The 18,259-nt window shown below is 40.0% G+C and overlaps 1 protein-coding gene across 1 annotated transcript; it reads left to right on the forward strand.

Annotated features, from left to right (window-relative positions):
• The first annotated feature begins 1,780 nt into the window (after positions 1-1,780).
• LOC100834726 (DNA-directed RNA polymerase I subunit 2) lies at positions 1,781-17,917 on the forward strand. The gene is made up of 27 exons (XM_003574078.4): positions 1,781-2,154; positions 2,573-2,646; positions 2,829-2,948; positions 3,700-3,776; positions 4,267-4,330; positions 4,439-4,509; positions 6,158-6,235; positions 6,319-6,364; positions 7,001-7,181; positions 7,275-7,327; positions 7,412-7,485; positions 7,581-7,698; positions 8,221-8,305; positions 9,388-9,500; positions 9,771-9,898; positions 9,977-10,056; positions 10,276-10,517; positions 10,621-10,785; positions 10,875-11,039; positions 11,139-11,213; positions 13,298-13,401; positions 13,482-13,557; positions 14,518-14,640; positions 14,752-14,895; positions 15,339-15,551; positions 16,262-16,513; positions 17,206-17,917. The coding sequence occupies exons 1-27, from the start codon at positions 1,962-1,964 to the stop codon at positions 17,635-17,637; spliced, it is 3,546 nt and encodes a 1,181-aa protein (XP_003574126.1). The 5' UTR covers positions 1,781-1,961; the 3' UTR covers positions 17,638-17,917.
• The last annotated feature ends 342 nt before the right edge of the window (positions 17,918-18,259 follow it).

An 18,259-nucleotide genomic window follows, 5' to 3' on the forward strand; every position in this document is an offset into this window, starting at 1 on the left:
ATTATTCTATCGCAAAAACTTGTTCACCCGCTACCTTGAATCATTTTTAATGCTATGATGCTCTTTGTTCTAATGTTCTCAATTCCGAAGTTACTGTTCTCACAAGTTTTAATCACTTCTGCAAAAACTAGAATATGGTGTACGTGACAACTACGTTTTTTTTGTGAGCACAAGACTCTTCTTCCGGTTCGCTTGACAAGGAAGGAGGGTATGCCAACACTTCTGAGCTTGATAAAAACTTGGAGATCTCTCTAAGGAAAGACTTCCGCTATACAAAACTCCATGTTGTGAGGCCCAATAATCCTTGCAATGAAAAGTCAAGGAGCAACAAATGTTTTCGTCACCATTCACTACTCTTGTCCTCTAGCGCCATTACACTGGCATTAGCACGCGCCCGATCGTCTTCCTCCTCTTCTTTATCCCCATTCTCTTCCGTATACAGAGCTCTCCCTACAAGCCATCCAACCAGTTTCTGGGGTTCAAGTGAGCCACTAACAAGTCCAAAATGTGTTGACTTTTTCAATCACTTTACTCGTGATTTGGTGTCAAAATCTTGCTAACTTGATCTAAACTGTCAGAAGTAACATTGTTATTAGCAAAGTTTTCTTCCAGCTGATTTTAGGCAAGAGAAGTCCCAATTAAACAAAAAGGAAATTACAGGGACTTCTTTCAGAGATGACGAAGCTTCAAGAGAAAAGAGGGGCTCGTAGGCCCTACGACACGACTAGTAGGGGGCGCGCCTGTGGGCTCACCTCTCCTTGTTGCCGGCACCCTTTGACTATTTATCTCTTCCTCTATAGTAAAAAACCGAGGGGGGCGGAATCACAAAAAATGTTGCCATGCGGCCTACAAGATTCGACCAAGATCGAGAGGCTAATCCGGTCTTCTCTCCACCGATGAGAGGGGAATTTCTTCACCACCATCCACAATTTGGCCTTCAAACCTTGTTGTTGAGTGCCCGCTATTCCACGTAGAGTAGATAAAAAAGCAGCACTCCAAGCCGTAGAAAAGAATTAGAACTAGATGTTCCGAGCACTCTTCCTAATTTAACACGGTACACTAGTTAATCACATGCCCCAATTATGACTAAAAGTCTAGAAGTGTATGTGTCCTCTGTGCATGTGCACTCGGGAAGGCAGCCACATGCCTCCTAACTCGGTGAGAAGAGCAATCACCTTGGACCCCGGAGGCGGGGCATGAAGGGTATGCCCGGTCAACACTGGGCGTGACAACCTCCTCCGCGACAGACAAAATCCTCAAAGCAAACAACTTGCTTGTTCCACCCAACAAGTACATCCTGCGGCTCAAGTCTTCTTAGGTACAAAGAGTCAGAGTGTAACCCTAAATTCGATAACCCTAAATTCGAGAGGTTCCTAATTTAGAACAATAGTATATTAAAAAAAGAAATCCCAATTATATTAGTCGATCATTTTACTCGTAGAAAGAGAAATTGAACTCAATCTTTGTAATGTAATTCGTTACTCTATCCATTCCATAAAACAAGTCATATAAATTTAAGCACTTCAACCAATATGAGCTTGTGGTTCTTGTGTGTGACCAACCAAGTTTATTTAGGAGTAAGTGTGCATGGACAATTATTGGCTGGCAGGGGAATCAATGAAAAATGAGTTATACGGACAAACAGAAAAAATTAGATAAGCTGTTTTATTGAATAGACTGAGTATATACTGCAAAATTTTGATTTGCTAGTACCAACGGTCAAAATTTTGTTGTGCGAGCAGAAAAGGAAAGAAAAATGCGACTGCGGCCCGGTTTCATCGGAGGACCGATACGACCCGGTGGGCTCGACTCTTCTTCCCTGCAGCCTTAAACCCTCCAAAGGCGGCCGCCGCCTCCTGCTCCCCTCTCTAGGGTTTTACCCTTCCGCCGGAAAACCAAACGCCGCCATCCTCGCCGCCAGCGGTCGTAGTCCTATCCCTGCGCACTGCTTACCTCCGGCTATGGTGACAGCAGCTGGGAAGTCCTCCGCCGCGACGGCGGCGGGTAAGGATGGCGAGTACGCGACGCTGCGGGAGCTGTACCGGCCGCACATCGAGTCGTTTGACTACTTCCTTGACGAGGGGCTCGACAAGATGCTCCTCTCCATCCGCCCCATGGACATCTCCCACCCCTCCTCCTCCGACACCCTCAGAAATATCCTTCTTCGTGTTCTTTTCATTCGTTCAGAAAATGCCTTTTCTTTTATCTTTATCTGGTTCAGTGATACTGTGTAGCTATATCATTTTAGCAATTGCAACTTTCAACAAGCAGTTTGAGTTATCTGTGTCCATATTCCCGTCTCTTGCTTGCTTATGTTGAGGCGGCTCGAGTTCTTTTACTAAATCCAAGTACTGACAGCTAACACTATTGATAGTTTCTCAGATCCAAATGGACGCCTGCGTATGCACTTCAAGTATATTCACTTACAATCAAGAAGAACAGAAACCAATTAAGCTTGCGAGAATTTTAGAAGGCATACTACATTTGTGGATACTGGATATCAAAGCGATTAATGCATAAAGTAGCATGGTTAATGTTCTATTTCTTTTCTTCTCCTTAACATAGTCTATACTATCCTTAGAGAAGGGTCATCTGCTTCCACCACTGAGGGATGTTCGGATGGCAAAACCACTCTACCCGCAGGAGGTTTGTAGTATTTACTTTTTTGGATAGTTTTATCTATCTCTATCTTAAATATAGACCCATCAGTTTATCTCTTTCACTGTCATAGCCTGTATGTTTTTGGTACGTTATTGGGTTTCTCTTCAACATTTTAGATAGTTGTTTGTTGGTCTGATTCCTTTCCTGTTTTCTTCATGTGGGAGCAGTGCAGGCAAGCTAGAATTTCGTATAGCGGTGAATTCAAAGTGGACACCCTCTTCCAATTTAATAATGGGGCACCAATGAGGCAAACCTTCAATTTTGGTCATTTGCCTATTATGTTGATGGTTGTTACTCTTTCTTGTCTGTTCCTCTAAAAGTACTTTTTTTATTACTGCTTTGAAGTAATTAACTGTGTTCTTGGTATATTTTAGAATTGAAGGCTAACAATTGAGTTTATTTTAGTACCTAGTCTGTTATATTATGGCCAGCATGTCAGTGTGAATGTTTTCAAGGAGCATGGCCTTGTTGGTTATACACATATGTTGACAATCCAAAAGCATGGGGTGATACTAATATGGTATTAAGTATCAACCTTTATAAGTTATAACAAAAATATATTTGTGCTTCTGTAAGTCCAAAGCAAAGTATTGCAAGTGTATAGTTCTTCCCAACATTCGACCTTAAAGGCTCCTCAAAATGGCCGTGACTGTATTAACATGAGTTGGTCGCAACACACAAAGCATGAAAATCTCTACTGTGTCATGTTGTGTGGTTTGCTACTGCCATTTGAACAAGCTCTGATTATGCAGTTTCTCTGGTATGCTGCAACTATTGTGTAACTTCAATTATAGCTTGAATTCTGTCAACTCGTTCTTATGAAAGCTGTTCTGCATGTATTTTTTTTTTCAGAAAGAGATAAAAAAAAGTAGTATGCTGTACAACTGGACAACGTAAAAAATAAGAAATCGGGGCTAGAGAACTGATGTTGTTGCTTTATTTCAATGACATGATTATCTTCCTTCCATTGACGGCCACATTAGATTTCACCCCCTGGGCATAACTCTTCTCTTTAACTTAACCCTCTTGCTCTTCCAGTCGAAACTTTGCCATCTAAGAGGTGCTGATTCACGCAAATTGATTTACCATGGGGAAGAGGCCACTGAAATGGGCGGGTGAGTTTGTTATGTCCTTGTTTGTTCATTTACACTCCTCTTACTGTTCCAAATTCTTCCTTCAGTTGTTTATTGTGCTCTTAATTGATTGTGTACTGATGTTAAAAGTCTGGCTTTCTTTTGTTTATGTCTTGCACTGCACATCTAAAGTAAACTGGTTGAAGATACCTGTTTTGTGGGCAATATAAATGTTATTTATGGCTGCCTTTTTGGCATCGTTTGAAAATCAAATAACTGTATGCACCAGTGTGGTTTTATACATGTTTTTGTATGGGACACCCTACGGCACTGCCAAAAGTAACTCTTTGACCTGGTTAAAGTGTTTTTGGCGGATCTATCTAGTAGCAGGGTGCTTGGTTAAATAAATGCTTTTGGATATTTCTTGATGAACTTTTCATACTTCTAGTGTTGTTCATGAATCATGTCGTTGACATTGTTCCCTTTGTCTATAGTTTAACCATTCTGATGCATGTTTTGAGTTCTCTTTTAGGTACTTTATAAATGGTGGGATGGAGAGACTTATCAGGATTCTTGTTTTACAAAAGCGTAACTATGTAAGACATACACGCTTTGCTTGGAGCTTTATATTAATATGCTACTATTGTTAGGAAAAAACTAGAGAATATTACCTCTGATGATGAGGTTGCTATGACAATTTTCAGCCTATGGGCATGGTCCGGGGTGCTTTTGAGAAACGCGGTCCTGGATACACTGACAAAGCAGTGGTCATAAGGTATTGTATACTTTCCCTAAGTGTGGAACTACTTGTATTGTTTCTGCTTATACTAGATGGTGCTGGCAGATGCGGACTAACTAGTAGAAGTGGTAAAATACAAATAAGTAAGCTATTACTACAATATGAGTATATGACTCTACTGCACATATAACTTGGTATGACGAAAGAAAATGACTTGAAATTTTGCTAGATCTAAATCATTGTGTGTCAATTGCTGCACCAGAAAGAAACAAGATGATGATATCAACTCGAAATCAGGGTATCTGATATCAACTCGAAATCCTGGTCTCTCGGGTTGTCTACCACTGCATGTGAAATAAACATATTTCATCTACCTTTTCTGTGTTCTAATCAACTGGTTGTAAGACCCACAATTTTTCTTTTTTTCCTGTGATGATTTAACTTTCAAGTGTCAAACTGCCATTTGAGTTAACAGTCAGAGAATGAGCGTCACCTTTTTCTGACATGTAGCAGTTCAGTAGAGTAGAGAAGTATTGATTCATAACGAGATACCAGAATTTCGGTGCTAGTTTACACATGATAATATGATGTTCAATGCTTGAACTCAGATAGTTTGCAGGAGGGTTCTCGCCTAGTATTTGTTTCAGCATGTCTCTTGTAGACTAACACCATTAACCTCTAAAGGGATGAAGAGAAAAAGTTAACAAGGTCCAAACTGGACTGAATAAACCAATTTTGGTTTGTCCACTTTACGGTTTTTACTAGCTTTTTATTTTGTGCCAGTTTGGTGTTTATTTATTTTTGGTTACATATGTGCTTCTATAGGCTGCATCGTGGAAACCTGTTCCCTCCATTCCTCCATCATCTTTGCCAGGTGTCTAAGCCCCACAAAAGAACTCAGCCACCGACCAACCTTATGCTACACTCTTACTGTCGATCCTGATTCTCTTGGTCTCCCCATTCCTCAGGCCTTGCGGTCGCCACCACATGCCAGAAGCTGGTGTGCTATCGACAATTCCTGTGCCGTAATGGCTATGGGCAAAGTTGAGGCGTTACAGAAGCCTCCCAGCCCTATTGGCCATCTGGGGCTCTTGCATCCCCATTCATTGCTTTGTTTGCTTAGCGTTCATTGCAAGATAACTAATGTTGAGTTTCAGTCATTCCGGCATACTGATCTCAGTATTTCATTCTTGTTCTGAATTGAGAAGTCAGAAGTGTTTTACTTAAGTGTGTCGCAACAGTTCCAGACAAAGTTGAGGCGTTAGCAAAGCCACCCAGCCCCATTGGCCCATTGGCCGCTGGGGCCTAACTGATGTTGAATTTCAGTCATCCTGGCATGCCGTTCTCTGTATTTCATTCTTGCGCTCAATTGACTTGTCTTCTAATTGGGTTGACCGGAAAACTGAAAACACTTAACCACCATCTTTTGGTGTTCTATTTGGTTTTGATTTTTCCGGGCATATTTTTGTTGGCAGTTTGCTGAAGCTGAAATTATTTTTTAATCGAGCCTAAATGTACCGAATGCCTAACCCTTGTTTGGCCTGCCTGTTTGTTCTGTATAAACTAACTCTTTTCCAATTAAACTGGAACATTGGATGGATGAGGTGCTCTGCTAAACGTTGAAGTTTTTTCTTCATGCATTTGCTGCCTTACTTTGTCTTGCTTTTTATTTTTCCTCCAATAGATGTGTCCAACAGGACCAGACTAGTGTGACAGTGAAGTTGTATTACCTCCAAAATGGAAGTGCAAGGCTAGGGTTTTGGTAAGTTCTTTGCTAGTGCATAGCAAATAGCTAGTGGGTGATAATGAAGGGCTTTTCTCAATTTGAATTTTTGATGAAAATAGGTTGGGAGCCAGAGAAGTTCTCCTTCCGGTTGGGATCGTTCTCAAGGTAGAGTTTTATCATCATTTGCTGATGCTTACCATTTCCTAACTAGTGTTATAATCATTTAACACTCATTTGTGTGCAATTCCATGTTTTTCTTAATGGGAGATAGGAAGCATTTGTTTACTTTCATCATCAACCATCCTAGAATCTTACTCCTGGGGCATTATGTAATGCTGAAAGTGCCTTGGATGGTAACCTCAGGACATCTGTTGAGACATTCACTTTGTTAGTTAAGTTGTGTTTTAATAATAATAAACCATGAACTTGTTCTATATTGTAAAGTCGTAAGTCAGCTTAGGTTAATAGGGAAGCTTGGCCCCTTGTTTGAAATGGGTTTGTGCACCTTCTGTCAGTGGCGATACTACACATGACCTTTGTGGTTTGTTAACATCACAGATTTTGAAATTGCTATTTTATATATACACCAAAATATAAGAGTTTGTAGAGACTGACCTCACAGAGTTTAGTTTCTATCTTTGTCTGTCTTCTGTCTTATACTGTAATTATTTGACTCTTCAAATGGTTGTCAAATGGTCATGCTTCTATCTTATGATATTTTTTCATCCACGCAGATTTACATCCTTAGCGTTGATTCAAGTAGGCATTTTCTTGACTTGATTTTTAATTTGCTAACAACAGGCCCTTATTGATACAAGTGACCGGGAAATATTTGCAAGCTTGACATGCTGCTACAGTGATAAATATGAAAGAGGAAAAGGAGTTGTCAGCAATCAGCTAATTGGTGAAAGGGCACAAATAATTCTCGACGAAGTCAGAGCTCTGTCCCTCCTCACACGCACGCAATGCTTGGAGCATATCGGTATACTTTAATAGTATTATTCATTTATTTGCCTATAGAATACCTCCACACTCTCTTATTTGCTGACAATGATGAATGATCTTTCAAACTCAGGGCAGTACTTCCGTTCTGCAATGGAAGGATTTGAAAAAGATGATTATCAAACTGTAATATTGAATTTTTCTTTGTTTTCCTTTCCATGGTGTTGATATTTGGATCTTTCCTCACTACGGTCATTCCACTCTGTTTAGGTTGCTGAGGCGGTTCTCAAGGACTATGTTCTTGTGCACCTGCAAAATAACCATGCAAAATTTAATCTATTAATGTAAGTTGAACTTATGTTGCCCTATCTCATGAAATCTTGGTCCTTTTGACCACTTTTAACCATGTGTATTTCCTGATAATCTTTTCCTGCTTTAGATTTATGCTGCAGAAACTTTATGCCCTTGTAGATCAAACTGCTTCACCTGATAATCCTGATGCACTTCAATACCAAGAAGCTCTCTTGCCTGGGTACCTGATCACAGTTTTTCTAAAGGTTGCATAACCCACTTTGCCAAGCATTTCACTTGATTATTTATTCTGGATAAGTGTTTCCATGGTGCTCTACAATCGGCACCATAACATTTCCAGCTTAGTATAGTAAAACTATAACATTATGATGTTTAAGATTACTTTTCTTTGTCATTTCATCATCCGCTCTTTCAAATTAAGAACTGCCTGTATTAGAACTTGTAATGGTATTTTACTAAAGTGTGAACTTCATTTGTTGTTGCTGAAATGTGCACTCTGCCATCGAACTTACTTTTCTATTTATTTCAACTCTCTTTTGACCGGGCTACTTATTTCAACATTGCTCCCTATATACACAGTGCTGAGGTAAAGAGGTTATACATAATTGGTACTGCCGTTTCATGACTTATGTTGTTGGTCGAATTGTTTTTTTTTTTTTGGGTGGGTGGGGGGAGCGGGGAGAGCTTTGGTGTGAATAGTTATTGGGGGAAATTTTGATTCTTCTATCTCCCACTTTGCTTTAACTCTTTTTTTCTGATACCTGCAGGATAGGATTCAAGATTGGCTGCGAAAGTCTAAGCGCTTAATTATTGAAGAGGCTACAAAGAATAAAAGCTTTGAATTCGATAACTGTATGTTTATTCTACTCGAGCTATACACCAAAAATTATCAATTTTCTTTAGCAACCACAAGGAGCGCTGCCTATTCGCTAAGACAAAAATTTGAGATACATACAGAACTAGAATATGGAAAATAATCTCTTCTCCATACCAATCATATTTCAATAGGGCCGGATGAAAATGAAGATATAATTCAAATAACCGTGTTACTCTGTAGTTCTGAGCATGGCCATTTTATATAGTTTCAAGAGTCAAGAAACAGTACTAGATTCTCTTTGGGGGAACTTAAAGCAAACTAGAGATCTTTATTACAGACTTCACCCAAGTATCACCATGTGATCTCATAACAAGTATTATTCAGCCGAACAGAAAATACTAAACAATTTAGGACAAGCAAGATTATATATGTATAGCTGTGGATGCAAATTTCCATTCGCTGTCACAGCTTTCTTCAATGGTTCATTTATTTTTTTACATTGTGTGTGCGCGCACACATGTGTGTTTGTGAAAGGAGGGGGGGGGGGTTGTCTTGTTTTTGGTATTTAGGCGTTTGGGCATGTTTCCCTAAAATATGTGCCACTGATAGCTTCTTTATTTATACACCAAATTAACAACTTTATCATGTACGTCTGTGGTGATGGTCTTTGTTCATAGAAGGTTGGGGATTCGGGATGCGAGTGTACTAGAGCAGCTTTTACTGGGGAGAAGACTGCGATTTAAATCACAAATGCATGCATTACAAATGGGAGAAGGGCCCTCATCTGATGCCCTCCTGCTTATAAATTATTGTTAGGACTGTGGTCGGACACGGTGATATACCTTGGATTTGAATCTGATAATTGAAAGGAGATGAGTGGTATAGTATGCTTTTGGTTATTCTGATCTATTTATAATATCACATGCCGGACAAATCGGACACCAAATAATGAAGTAGCATGATTGTACTGAGCATACCAAAAACTAACTCAATAAAGCAGTCAAATGTTTTTAGGATGAGATGTGCCTGCTGGATTCTGTTAACTCTGAATTAGTTAGTTTTTCAGTACACGGCATTTTTTACATGTACATTCAATCACATGTGTTGATTTGTGCAGCACAGGAGATTAGGAAATTTCTTTGTAAGCATTCAACATCTGTTGGCAGAGCTATTGAGAGTTTGATAAAGATTGGCAGAGCTAATTCACAATCAATGTTGGATCTGCCACAGGTATGTCTCTTATGGTGCCCACTTGATTTGTACTTCACAATTTTAAGATTTTATGGCATCATTTCCCTGGAATTTTATTGGCGCAATTGGTTCCCTTATAATCAATTTTCCAGTCCACTTTCAAAAAATATATATCTATCTTTCAGTTAGAAGTTAAAACTGAATGCTGACAATTATCTTTTCCTGTTTGGTTCTGGTGTTGTCAGTATCTAAGCTTTTCTTCCACAATATTTTTAGAAATAATATGCATTTCTATTGTTAAATTTTCAGAGAGAAGGGATGTCCATTCAAGCTGAACGACTCAACTTTCATCGTTATATCTCACATTTCCGTTCTGTCCATAGGGGTTCTGCTTTTGCTAAAATGCGCACGACAACTGTTAGGAAGTTGCTTCCGGAGTATGTGATGCTTGCATTGGCACTTTATTATTGTTTTCCCTGCATTCAGCATTGCTTGTACTGAAAATTTCTATGTAGGTCCTGGGGTTTCCTGTGCCCAGTTCATACACCTGATGGGGAGCCTTGTGGTTTACTGAATCATATGACTTCCGCATGCCGTAAGATATTTGGATGTTACCTTTCTTTTAGATTGAATTTTCCGTTGCACATCATTTCCCTACTCCCAAACACCACACCCTCTCGAATGTGATGTTTCTTGCTTCTCTGACGTCTTTGCCAACATGATGTATGTGCGTGCTCATCTTTTTACGGAGAGCACTGCTAATATTTCTGGTGTGTTATTCTTTTCACCATTAGTTAATCGTGAGTGCTTCCAGGTATTTCATCCTTCTACCATTCAGAAGGTGCAATGAAGGATTTTGAGAAAATAAAGGACAGACTTTTAGCCGAATTGGTTCGTGGTGGGATGATCCCATTGTCACCAAAGATGGAGCATACTGGTCCCCCGGAAGTCCTACATGTCCATTTGGATGGATGCATTGTTGGTTCTATTGGTTCTGCTAAGATTGAGGAATTAGTTAACTATATTCGAAGATTAAAGCTACTGGCACACCCAGCGGTCTGTTCTCTTACGTTTTTGTAATTTCTTACTTTTCCTCTGCATACTATAAATTTTCTCATGAAGTACTAACTCAGTGGGCAATTGTGAAATTCTGCACTAGACTCCGGAGGACTTAGAAGTGGGCTATGTCCCCTTGAGTATCGGTGGCGCCTATCCTGGTCTCTATTTTTTTACAAGTCCTGCAAGATTTGTTCGACCAGTAAAAAATCTTGTTAGTCTACCTGATGGAGAGCCACATATTGAGCTTATTGGAGCATTTGAACAGGTCTCCTTTGATCTACCTCCTTTGTCCTTGTATTAGTGTACTTTCCACTAATATTATATTACAGGAACTGATTTTTCACTATACATTAGGCATTTATGGAGATACGATGTCCTGATGGTGGGGATGGTGGGAGAAAAGAATCGTTTCCTGCAACACATGAAGAAATTCACCCTACAGCCATGCTCAGTGTAGTTGCAAATCTGACTCCTTGGTCTGAGCACAACCAAAGTCCTCGGAACATGTACCAATGCCAGGTCAATAGTCTGCTTCTACAATGTCGATTGATCATGCGTAATGAAGGGCACTTCTCTTTTCTTTTAGACCGACTAATCCTCCTGCTTACCTTTTTGTAGATGGCAAAGCAAACCATGGGTTTTTGTGGCCAAGCTTTAAAATTTCGTACAGATGTTAAGGCATTCCATCTACAGGTTTGTGTTGCGCATTTTTGTTTTAAAAAACTAACCAGTTATCATTCATAAGTTTTATTTGTTACATATGTAGTATATTTGCTTAGTCATCCTTGCTTGCTTCTCAAGGAACCAAAAGTTTGAACCACATAAGAGCATACATCTTTATGGTTGTGCTATTTTAGCCAGGTTTCTGAGAATCTGTTGCAGACACTTAACAGATATCACTAGGTGGAGCTAGGATTTGACTGGATACCTACGTAGCACTGATACGGCAACAACCACTGTGTCCCTGTGCACTATGTCAACGATACGGGGATACGCGAGGACACGATGGGATACATGTATCCCTGAGTATTCCCTTTTTTACGATCTAAAAATAAAAATAAAACCAAAAGAAATAGGGATACTGGAAGGTGTGGATGGGATATGTTCAGGGAGGAAGATGGGGAAGGCATACACCAGTGGGGAAGATGATCCTGGCAGGAGGAACATGGGGGCGGCGCCTACCGAGAGGGAGAAGATCAGGGTGGGGATGAAGCTGGGGATCGTGACAGCAGGTGAGGAAGACGGGGACTGCAGCTGCCCAAGAGCAAGAAGATTCAGTGGCGGCGCGGTTGCTGCTGCTGTCATCTTGTCTCCTGTTCTGCAGCTTGGGCGACTGGAGGCGGAGCATGCAGCTCGAGCGGCTGGAGGCTGGAGCTGACTTTAGTCTAGGGTTTTCTGAAGTTGGCCCTAGCGGCTGGAGGTTGGAGCTGACTTTAGTCTAGGATTTTCTGAAGTTGGCCCTTATAGGGCTTTAAGTGGAGGGTTACATGGGCTTTTAGTACCTGTCAGACTGCTCAAAGCATACAGTCACTCATCAATGGAGGCAACATATGTGCAGCACTCTCATTTGTCATCTAAAAATATCATTTAATCTTTAGAACATGCTGTGTTTTTTTTCCGAAAAGGAGGACATCCCCGGCCTCTGCATCGATCGATGCACACAGCCATCAATTATTAAAAGTATTCAAAGTACATGTCTCAGAGTTACAAAAGATCATGAAAAAAGGATGAAAGGAAAACATCAATATCCTTCCAGCCTAAGACCAGCGTGCCATCCAAACTGGCTGAATAACTCCCGTGCTACCGTCTCCAAACGGTTGCACCCAGATTCCATAAACCCCTGTGCCTCCGTCCGAAGAACATGCTGTGTCTTATATACTCTGCTCAGCAGAGTCTTCTGTATCCCCATATGGCTGTTTTTGGGAAATGCCGTATCCTGTGTCGCCGTATCCGTATCCCCATATTTCCGGTGCTTCTGAGCTGGCTAATACTACAGTACAGGATGGAATATTTTGTAATGTATTGGTGCAGCTGTATCTCATCCTGGCCCCAGTAAAATCTGATGAACCAGTGCCATCTGAAAACCTTCTAACTTTCCTTCTGATATCACGAAATAGTTTGTAAAAATAGGTAAAGTAAAATTCTGTCAGATTTGCTGTCACTTTCTGAGATTCAGGCTGAAGCTGAAAAGACACAACCTGGAGCTCCTCAAGTGTCCTTTTGTGTTCAAATAAAAGAAGGAAAAAAAATCCACGGAGGGTGGGAGCTGCTAATGTGGCAAAGATGCTGTGTGGCAGTCTGCTGGAATGGATAAGTTGGGCCAGCTGTCCGCCACATGGCATCCGAGTCAACTTAAACCATCTGAGAAAGTGGCAGTAAACTTCAGCAAGAGTTGGAGGTTGTAAATTAGACTTTTTCCAATAAATCAAGTCTTGTCCTGATTTCCACCTATCCGCTGTTAGTTACTGGCAATATTGAAACCTGGTTGCACCTGGGCAAGTTGGGTTGTTAATTTTTTTTCATGGACAACTAGAAGGCTCATTTCTTACTTTGGAAGATATGCCATGAAGGCGGCTAAAAAAGGAAATTTGGAACTTATTATTTTTGCTGAAATTAGACATACAGCCTTCACTCCCAGCCCTAGCAATACTCTTTCACCTGTCTGACTCATTTGGTACAACAGGATTTATTGGCTAGCTGCCAAACTCAGAGATTTTTCTTCATACCAAGTTTGGAAAACAATCATCACCTTACATGCTGTCTTTGTTGCTTTGTAGACCCCTCAGTCACCAATTGTTCGAACTGCTACATATAAAAAATATCATATGGATGAATTTCCATCAGGAACTAATGCTATTGTTGCGGTGCTATCGTACACAGGGTATGCCTTTTCTTATGCTATCGCAGTATGATTATTTCGATTTTATTTTGCTGGAATGATAGATTGTTCTTGTAATCTAGTTATGACATGGAGGATGCCATGATTTTGAATAAATCAGCTGTTGATCGTGGGATGTTCCGTGGAGATATCTACCAGGTAACTATGCCTTTTCTTTATCAGTGACCTGTGAACCGATTCATCATCTGCAACAACTTAATGATTCAGGCTGTTTGTCTTAGAGCTGTTTCTTTGGCATATTATTATGCACAAAGTTCTTAGGCAAAATCTGAAGCACGCTAGGCAGCCTTCTAATTTTCTGCAACTTCCCTTTCATAATGTATGTTCACTGCATTTTGCTTTTGCTGCGATTGGTCAAAGAGTTCTCCCCGTGCAACATATGCACTGTGATTGCCCTTTATGGTCCAGTCATAAAATTTAATATCAGATTAATCTCCTTATTGTGACTGTTAACATATAATGGAAAGATGAACATGATTTTCTATATATATATACATACATACATATATATATATATATTGTAAGCTGGGAAATTTTTGTTGAAAAAATAATATCTATTGTTGACTTGTTGATTTGATGCCAAGAGCAAAAACAATTGCATGAGTTCACTACAAGGGTGATTGCTTAGGATATTTTTCTTTCTGGCCGAGCTGTTAAAAGTTAATTAAATCTTCATTGTGATTTTATAAAACATAGTAAAAAAGTAGCTCCCTTCATGATGTACCAAGAACTAAGAAGGTCCATTTGCAGGGTGTGCTGTATGAAAAAAGATGTGTTTAATCATCTGTATTATTTCATTGCTACAATAAAGTACTCTTAGTGCATCTTCTAATTTTCATCTTGAAAATATCAAGAACTTGAAATGGCACATGTGATTTGTTTTATACAGTATTGCATATTTATATGTTTATATTTAGATATGGGCTGTGTTGGAATTCTTTTGTAAGGAATGCCATTTCAATTGCATATTCAAAATAACCTCCAGCAAGAAATCCACATTTTAGAATAACTCTTGCTTGTACCAACTAATTTGGTGAAAGTACTAGCCTTGACTTCCGTGATATCTGAAGCCTGTTTCCTGTTGAACTCTTCCTGCAGACCGAGTGCATTGACTTGTCAACAACAAGGAGAGGAAGTGTTGCAGAAATATTTGCCAAGAGTAGTCTTTCGAGAGACTCTAGCAGTGTAATTGATTCAGATGGCCTTCCTCGGGTTGGAGAGGTATTGATCTATTTATTCTAAATTAACTCGTTCCTATGTGGAGAGAGAAGTTGTTTAGTTTCTTCTTTCTTATGGTATTGCCCTTACTCAAAGATGTATGTGTATGAACAGACAATAGTTCCAAATGAGCAATATTACAGTACATATAACACACTCACTGGTGCAATAAGGCCAACCAGACTAAAGGGCACGGAACCAGCAGCTATTGACTATGTTGCTGTCAACGGGACAAACTCAAAAGGTTCCCTGCAGAAGGTAAGGGCACCTCCACCTCAAGTAAAAACAAATCCGTGTTTAAAACTATTAGAGCAGTCATTCAGAGATGCCCGTTTGGTTAGCAAAAAGATGAAGCATCTTCAGTAGCATCTTATGAACCAATGAATTTCTCAAACACATGTAGGAAGTAGGGTAGTACTCCCTCCATCCCATAATTCTTGTCGTTGTTTTAGTTCAGATTTGCACTAAAACAACGACCAGAATGATGGGACGGAGGTAGTAGCATTTTGTGTATGCTTTAACGTCACGAGGAAAAAAACTCTTCATTTCTTCAAATAACAACACCTATGTCATGTAACCCAATGGTCTATAGTAGCATTTTGTACAATTAATTTCTCATATGCTTGTATGATTATAGTTTTGGACAATGTGTTCAAATTTGCTTAACTTGCATGCTTTTCGCTGCTTTATGTTTTTATCAGGTAAATATCCGTCTGCGCCGCAAGAGAAATCCTATAATTGGCGACAAATTCAGCAGCAGACATGGGCAAAAGGGAGTTTGTTCACAGTTGTGGCCTGACATTGATATGCCTTTCTCTGCAAATACTGGCATGAGGCCAGATCTTATCATTAACCCTCACGCGTTTCCTTCAAGAATGACCATAGCAATGCTTTTAGAGTCTATAGCAGCGAAGGTACAAATATTTGCTTTGCTTTAATAGATTGAGGGAAGCCCATATCTTACTACATGCTGAAAGAAATAACATCTAAGTTATTTCACGGGAAAAGAATTGCAGAAATCAAGTAGAACTGATGCCATAAAACGTTAACACTAACATTTTTGTCTCCTTTTGATATCCATGAAACCATACGATCGTGTTCGATATGTTGGTGTGCCCTGTCATTATCATGTTGCAGTCCTTGGCATGTCTGGTGCTTGTTGTGTTGACTCATTACTTATTCCTGGTGGGCATACATTCTATCTTATAATATGGGACAACTTCAGCTTTGTTTTTTTTTTATCTCTGAGTTCCCTAAAAATACTATTTTGAATAATGATTCTGCACCCACAAAATCAAAATTGCACCAATGCAAAAACAACATGATATAATTCTTAGTGTTGGATGGTTTCTAATCAGCGAGATGTTTTGCTGCTAAAATTCCATCATTCTCAAAGGTTGAAATATTCCCAAACAATGTTTTGTTGCAACAAAAAAATGAGATCCTATAAAATTGTTGTTATTAGAGATAGTAAAGAGAAGTACATATTTGATACTGTTGTTAGTCTTTGTCTAAGAAATAACTGTGTACCATGATTAACACGTTGGGTTCTTTTGATCTTTTTGAATCACTAGAGTAGGATTGTGTCTTCACACCTTTACTAGGCTGATGTTTGTCCCCACAGGCTGGAAGTCTACATGGAAATTTCGTTGATGCAACACCTTTTGCAAGCTCAGTCAAAGAGGGCGACGGAAATCCTTGGAAACCGAAATCCATTGTGGATGAAATGGGTCCCATGCTTGCATCCTATGGGTTTAATTATCATGGAGTAGAGGTCCTGTACAGTGGCCTGTTTGGCACCGAGCTTACCTGTGAGATTTTTATTGGACCTGTTTATTACCAACGTCTTCGTCATATGGTCTCGGACAAATTTCAGGTGGGGCAACAGTTTATTCTGGATATAACATATGAATCTCATCATTGATATTACAGTGCATCTTTTATGCTTTATGTATTGAGTTGATGCACCTACCCGTGCACCCAAAAGCTCTAGCTGTTAGGGAAAGGAGGGCAATTCACTTTATACATCAACACTAAAGTGGCTGCATTTGTTTTATTTACATTGCGCTAGTTGGGTCTTCAACTCTAGACCTCTTGGCTCTAATACCATTTGGAAGCTGATGGGTGAACTCACTCTGGTGCATGCAGTTCACATGGTATCAGAACCAAGAGGTCTTGATCTCAAGATCTGGTTGATGCAAATTAAATATAAAAATTTGCTGCACACTTTCGGTCCACATTTAGGCTTGAAGGAACCACAGGTGTGGGGGGGTGTTGAAGTATAAAGTGAATTGCTCTCCTTTCCCCGTTAGCTCAAGCTTTTGAGTGAACCGGTCTACACTATTCAGTTTATCCTGTTTGAATTTTTGAAGAGTTGTTTGGTTGAATGTTGTTAGCTAAGTTAAAAATTCTGTTGGATGTTTGATTGAAAACTCAAGGCTGTTGGACCCGACTTGATTAGACTGGGAGAATGGAAAAAAAGAAAGGACCAAATGTACCTGACAAGTTTACTTGAAAGAGTGTTGGGCATCACGTGTGGATTCTCACTGATGTGTTGTATTTGTGTAGGTTCGCACCACGGGCCGCATAGATCAAGTAACAAGACAACCAATAGGAGGAAGAAAACATGGCGGAGGGATTCGGTTTGGTGAGATGGAGCGTGATGCGCTCCTTGCTCATGGGGCTTCCTATCTCCTACATGACAGGCTCCATTCCTGCTCGGACTACCACATTGCGGATGTGTGCTCCCTCTGTGGAAGTCTCTTGACAGCGACGGTAATAAAATCCGAGACGCAAATGAAATCCAAGCGCAACATGCTTGGGGTCCAAACTGTGAAACCTCCAAAGAACCTGGCGTGCCAGGCCTGCCAAACAAACAAAGGAATGGAGACAGTTGCAATGCCGTACGTTTTCAGGTATTTGGCCGCAGAATTGGCGGCCATGAATGTAAAGCTGGATCTTCGGCTCAGCAACAGGACAGAATCCCATCCCCAGCAATGAATCCTAAAACTGGAAGGTGTAACTGATTTATGGGGTGGTAATTGGTTACTTGGCAGTAGGAGCATGGAAGGTTGGGGCATGCTAAATGTAGCCATGTGGCGAATCAGGACTTTTCCATATTTTGCTTTAGATGAAAAATTACATCTTGTCACAGTTTTGGTTTTTGTTTAGAGATTTTTGTGCTATGTATGGTCTATATAAGAAAAGAAATTCTGGTATTATTATAACGTATCAGTAAATACTGTTCACGTCAGATTTTGAATTGGATACATTGACGTCATGACTTGTCTTTTTTCTTTCTAAGGCTGCGTATTGAGCTTGGATTTATAATTTGCGGCGTGGTAAAGTTTCGGTTGTTTAAAACTATACTGAACACCGAAATTTTATTGAGCAATGCCACTACCAATCAGCTCGACTGTCAGATTCCAGTGATGGATCGACTCGCGTAGTCGCGTCACAACTGATGAACATGTGCTCACATGGAACTGGGGGATTTACCCAGATCTGGGGAGTTGGATATTTATATATATCTACTACTCTCTTCAATCCTAAATTATTGTGTTTATTTTAGTTCAAATTTTAGATCGGAGGGAGTAGCACAAATGTATACGAGTGTTTTGCT

Source organism: Brachypodium distachyon, chromosome 3 (assembly GCF_000005505.3).
Source record: "Brachypodium distachyon strain Bd21 chromosome 3, Brachypodium_distachyon_v3.0, whole genome shotgun sequence".
NCBI lineage: Eukaryota > Viridiplantae > Streptophyta > Magnoliopsida > Poales > Poaceae > Brachypodium > Brachypodium distachyon.